Here is a 5940-nt window from a genome sequence, read left to right as displayed (position 1 = left end):
AAAAATTCCCAAATCCAATTTCCCTCTGATTAGGAAACTTGGTGCACAGGCTGAGGAATTTGAGGGAGGGGGTAGACAGGAATTCAAATGCCACTGGGAAATCCTGACATTTTAAAAAAACATGCTGAATATGGAGGAAAAAGCCCGAAAGGGCTCAAATTTCCCTTGAGATGACCAACAGCAACTGGCTGTTAGGTCACTCTTACTATTTTTTTTCAGCAACATCATTTTGATTCATTTTGATTCAAGTTCTTATAAAAAACAGGCAGTCACATGAAATGAAGCAGGATGGTCAAATCAAAGCAGAATAATTCTGACAATCATGACATGAAACATCCAGATTTTTTTCAATGGCAAAAGTGCCAATGAAATTGCATGTATTTCACTGAAAAATGTTTAGTTGCAACTTTCGACTCGCTGCTGCTCCAGAATAGCAAGCTGGCTTTTTCATTTGTCTCCTTGTTGCCTCAAGCAGATGGCCATGCCATGTATCAAAAAACAAAGAGAACATTAACATGTCCACAAGGGTTATACACTAACATCTCCAAAATGGTGGCAGCACTTAAGAGTGAGGTCTAGAAAAGCTGCTGAGCATGAACAAACAGGGACTACAAGTTGCCTTCAATGGTTTTGTTCTGTCCTGCCTTCTGAAAGCTCTTTTAGCTAAATCTGAAGGCTGTGAGTTTGCTTTTTATGGCATAAGGGGTAAAGGCAACTGAAAAGGTGCATATGCCTTGCAGGTTTGGAGCTCTGGCCTAAGAAGGTACTGGAACAGGGGAGGCAGAGGCAAAATGCTGATTAACGACAAACTGATAAAAAACAAAGAGAGAAGAAAAATGGATGTGGGTCTAGGGATGATTTTTTTTTAACCTTCTTTCTCAGCCGAATATATTTTTTCTGCATATAAGCTCTTCTCTCCATTTATTTTTCTACCCCTAGATAACACAGCATGGATTTTGACAAGGCGCTCTGGCTTCAGACAGCATGAGCAGAACACCTTTTACCTCCCCATCCTGATTAGCGACAATGGTCGCCCTGTGCTGAGCAGCACGGGTACGCTCACCGTGCACGTGTGCAGCTGCGATGATGATGGCATGGTCATGTCCTGCAATGCGGAAGCCTACGTGCTCCCCGTCAGCCTGAGCAGAGGGGCACTCATTGCGATCCTCGCCTGCATCTTTGTCCTGCTAGGTAAACTCTTGGCTGCTTCCTGGGAGGGGACAAAGGGTTCTGGCCAGGGGGTTGCTGATCCACTGAAGGTGAAGGACACACACACACATATCTATTTATATATATATATTATATGTAGACGCACACATACTTAAAGGGACAAATCAGGGACCAGATGGTGTAGTCAGCTGCATATGACTTCAGACCCTGGGGTCTAGGAATGGGGGAAAAATATGGCCTGCAAATATTTCTGCCAGATCCCCAAAGGGCTAGGGTGTCTGGTATGGCCCTGCTTTCCTGGAAGGAGTATGCCAGGAGGAAGTACAGAGAACTGTGGCTCTTGTGGACAAGTGCACAAGTTACTTTCTCATCGTCAGCAGTTTCTGATCATAAGCTCTTGCAGAAAACAGGAGTGACAAGTCCAGTTCCACCTCTTGTCCTTTGGCAGGAGATACCCCCACCTCCATCCTTTTTCCTTGAGACACTACATTTTAATGGTGCCTGTTCTGCTCTAAAGGGGCCAAGCATCTTGCACATGTTCTGTCTCCGCAAATAAATTTCATGCTTTGCTTGCCCAGGCCTTCTATGTCCCCTGTTAGCTGTTGGCATAAAAGCAACTTCAGTTCCCTCATTCACTCTCTTGAGTCATGAGATACTAGTTGAAAACACACATTCCCTGAAATTTCAGAGGAACCGTTTTGAGGAGCAGTGGAGTAGAATGCAAGAAAAATTCTTTGAAAGTGCCTCGATTCTGGCCCTGCAAAGGAGCCTGGATATCTCAGTCCAAAATTTCAGCATTCAAAACCTTTGCTGAGTTCTAGCCCTGGAAATACAGTCACCAGGTGACAGCATATTTTCCATAGTAAAGGCCTCCAGTGCCTGTATAACCACTTCTCCCCGTGCTAAGAAGCATCTGCATCTCGTTAGCGCAGAGCAACCAGCAGTAGTTCTACCCAGCCCAAGGCAGTGCCTTGCAGATAAACACAAGAACGCTTTGGAGCAGACTAAGGGGCTAGCTCTGCATTTTGCCATGTAGGCAGACATATCACCGCGGTGCCTCAGCACCATCCGCCTAGGGCACGTGCGGCGCCCAGCCCAAGAGGTATCCCCAAAGCAGGCTGCAAAACCCAGCCACGCAACAGGAGAAAATTATCTCTATGGAGCTGTGTGCCACTGCAGATAAACCATTAGTGATCTGGCTAGCCTAAAAGTAGCTCAAGTACCTCCACAGTGCAGCAAGCACCACTGGATAGAGACGTCCTAAACATCACTGAGAGTTAAGAATTAAGGTGAGAGAAGGAAGAGATTAGCAGGACCTCAAGCTCCTAATTTTGACTGGGGGAGGGGATTTCTGCACCCCTCTGCCCGCAAACACCACAGCTCATTAAGTCCAAGGGGCTGGCTGGGCTCACCGGGGGGAAAACAAGGCAGCAGAGAGTCTGAAGGCCTTGCAAGAGATGCCCCCTCGCTGACAGCCCTGTGTCTCGGTTGCCTCCCACAGTGCTGGTGCTCCTCATCCTCTCCATGCGGCGCCAGCGGAAGCAGCCGTACATCATCGATGAGGAGGAGAACATCCACGAGAACATCGTCAGGTACGATGACGAGGGCGGCGGGGAGGAGGATACAGAGGCCTTCGATATTGCCGCCATGTGGAACCCACGGGAGGCCCAGCTGGTGGTGAAAAACCGGCAGGACATGCTCCCTGAAATAGAGAGCCTCTCCCGATACGTGCCTCAGGCGTGCGTCATGGACAACAACGTCCACAACTACGTGCTCGCCAAGCTGTATGAAGCTGACATGGACCTGTGGGCGCCTCCCTTCGACTCCCTCCAGACGTACATGTTTGAAGGGAACGGCTCGGTGGCGGAGTCGCTCAGCTCCCTACAGTCGGTGACGACAGACTCAGACCAGAGCTACGACTACCTGACGGACTGGGGGCCGCGCTTCAAAAAGCTGGCCGAGATGTACGGTGCCACGGACAGCAGTGGGGCTCTGTGGTAACGGACAAGGAATGGCTGAGGGGTTTCCACGGGAAACAGTGTCCGGTTAGGTCCATTCTCATCAGATGCTTCCATGGACATGGGTGAGGCCTCCTGAAAAATAGCAATACGGTGCTTGGGTGAGAATGGGAAGAAGGGTGCGAATGAAGGTCTCTCTGGATCAGCTTTACTCAGTTAAATTAAGTCACACTTCTGAAACAGTGAGAAGCAGAAGGAAGAAAGTTTTTTCCTGTTTTTTTTTTTACAGCAAAATTGGAAAGCTCCACAACTGGAATATAATGACACTCTCTTTCTTTCCCCCCCGCCCCGCCTCGTTCTCTCTCTCCCTTGTACACGGCAGCTTACTGAGCTCTATGCATCTGGATTCAAAGATCTGTAAACCCCAGCTGTAATCTCCAACTCACTGAGAAATTGCCGGTATAGAAAAGTGGTTCCCCACCGGTTATTTTTCCCCCAATAAAAAAGAAAAAAAATTGCTTGCTAACCAAGAGGGGGAAAAAAAAAAAAACCACAATGCAGAAAATTGGCACTGGAATCTCAGAGGGCTCTTTGTCAACTAAACCTCCCCTCTCTGTTGCTAACAGAGTCCCTTTTTTAATCCTTTAGAAACAAGGCTGAGGTTTTTTTTCCACCTGGCCGAGCGGGCTGGGGAAGAGGCTTTGAATTTCTGCTCTAGTTTAATGGCTGATCTATGAGCATTAACACTAATCCATCTCCTATCAAGTTTGTGTAAATTTGTTCTCAGCTCTTTAAAACCATGACTCCGCTAAACTGCTCAGAACAAAACCAGAAAATCTGCCTCTTTTGCACTGTAGATGTCTCTTCCATGTGCCAAATGTGAAGATTAGATTCTACCAATGAAAGCCAAATAAATTTTAAAAAAAGAAAAAGCTATATTTGGTAACTACATGGGTTAGATGGGCTTTCCTAATCTGTGTGAGGTCAATCCAAGGGATGTTTACATACTGTAGATAACCTACTTGAACAAATGCAGTATTATAGACCAATAAATGGATGTAAGAAAATTACATGTATAAGTTTTGTATATTTGTTAATTTTGGTAATAAATATGATGTACTGCATACAGTACAGTACCTTAGCACCTCTTTTAATAAAAGTTAAACAGAAGGGAAAGTCTGATGGCAATTTATTGACTACTTTGCAAGACAGCAGTTAGTGCTTGCCTGTGGCTTTACATGCCTTGAGCATCAAGAAGAAATGATTCATCAGCATCGTGTCAAGGAGACAAGCCTTCAGTTTGCCAGTTTGAGCAGATGGTATGCTTCTTTTATTGGTGTTCACTTGGACATTGGCCTTAGCAGTGAATAAGCCCAAGTGCAGCCCACCAGACTAGTTACTTTTTCTATGCCAACCATGCTGAAGTCAAAAGAAAGTCTTGGCTGATTTTTTCGAAACGTTATGGCTGGGGCATTGAGCAGCTTAGAAACCAGTTACACAGCCCTGACAGAATCTGCTGCTTTCAGAGACATGGCAGACTGTAACACGCAGTATCAATTTCTGGTCATGCTTACTCTGCAGTCAAAGATTTGAGCCTGGATCTTGTTTTGTTTGCACCTGTAAATAGGAAGAGCCAGGGAAATGACACTAACACAAGCTTCACAGAAGGCAGCAAAAGGCTTCTGAAAGCCCGAGTCTGCAATGACATTTGCAGGTTTCTTTCTAGCTAGGGACTCTCTCCATCTCAGATTGCCCAGAAAATAGAGGTGCAGACATAACCACCCAGTTACCACACTGTTACCATGTGCATACTGTGCTCAGTTCCTGTTGCAGAAGTGTGCAAAACACTGCTGCCTCTACTTAGCCTCATCTTAGGGTGTCCTAATTTAAGGCAGGGGCCTTGTTTCCACAGACTTGTACGAAGTCATGCACCCCTTGAGAGCCAGGCAGCCAGAAAGGAAAAAAAGTTTTAGTGACTTCTCAAACATTTGCTCATCTGGCATGATGAAAATCTCTGCCTTCGCAAATGTAATATACCATGGATTCAGCTTATCACCTGAACCTGCCTTACCCCATTGCAGAAAGAGCACTGAAAATTATGTGGTAATGATTCTTTTACTCATCCTGTAGCACTTACCCTCACATATCATATTGATTTTATGACACTAGACAAAGAAGTGTAGCCACCATGATCAAGGAAGTGGTGTAAAACATGCAAAAATGGCATTGAGACTTCTGAAAGCTTCCTCATCTCCTGACGCCACAATAATCACAGAACATAGGGCAGGAATGAAGACAGAGAGGATGTCTATTCTACCACTTCCCTGTTTGAATTAATCATCAAGTTTATGTATTTTAGGCAGGTGCCTGTTTATTCTTAAAACCCCCAGCTGTAACCTTTCCAGGCAATCTTCCACTGCATCAATATATTCAGTATTAAAAGCCTTTCCTGGGAAGTATAAGGCAAGTATCCCTTGCTGCCATACAAGCCTGCAATGCACATAGATGAGTTTGTCCCTCTGTAGAGCTACGGTTTGGTATTTTCAAACCATTACTGTCTCTCCCTTTAGTCCCAGTCTACAGTAACATGAAGTTCTTCGTGTCCTGATACCACAATGGTTCGCTTCTCCCATGGCAGGCAGAGTGGGATGAAGGAGGGTAGAAATGCAGTCCAGCATCATATTGCCTTCCGCTTGAAGATGCCTACTGCATTTACTGAGGGTTTTTCCAGGAAAAGCTGCTTCAAAGTCTGGTTTTACTCCACAGAAGCTCGCAGCAGTGGCCTCTGCGAGACAGGCTGTGCAGCAGCTGA

General features: G+C 45.8%; 1 protein-coding gene across 1 annotated transcript in view; it reads left to right on the top strand.

Moving 5' to 3' along the window:
• Positions 1-3171, top strand: part of CDH20 (cadherin 20) — a 39301-nt gene extending 36130 nt beyond the window's left edge. Inside the window, exons 10-11 of the mRNA XM_035891316.1 lie at positions 940-1191; positions 2672-3171. Of these exons, the coding sequence (XP_035747209.1) occupies positions 940-1191; positions 2672-3171 (752 nt within the window). The remainder of the gene's footprint in view (positions 1-939; positions 1192-2671) is intronic.
• Positions 3172-5940: the final 2769 nt, after the last annotated feature.

This window comes from Egretta garzetta, unplaced genomic scaffold (genome assembly GCF_000687185.1).
Source record: "Egretta garzetta isolate BGI_Z169 unplaced genomic scaffold, ASM68718v1 scaffold463, whole genome shotgun sequence".
Classification (NCBI taxonomy): domain Eukaryota; kingdom Metazoa; phylum Chordata; class Aves; order Pelecaniformes; family Ardeidae; genus Egretta; species Egretta garzetta.
This window is presented reverse-complemented; position numbering and strand designations above follow the sequence as displayed.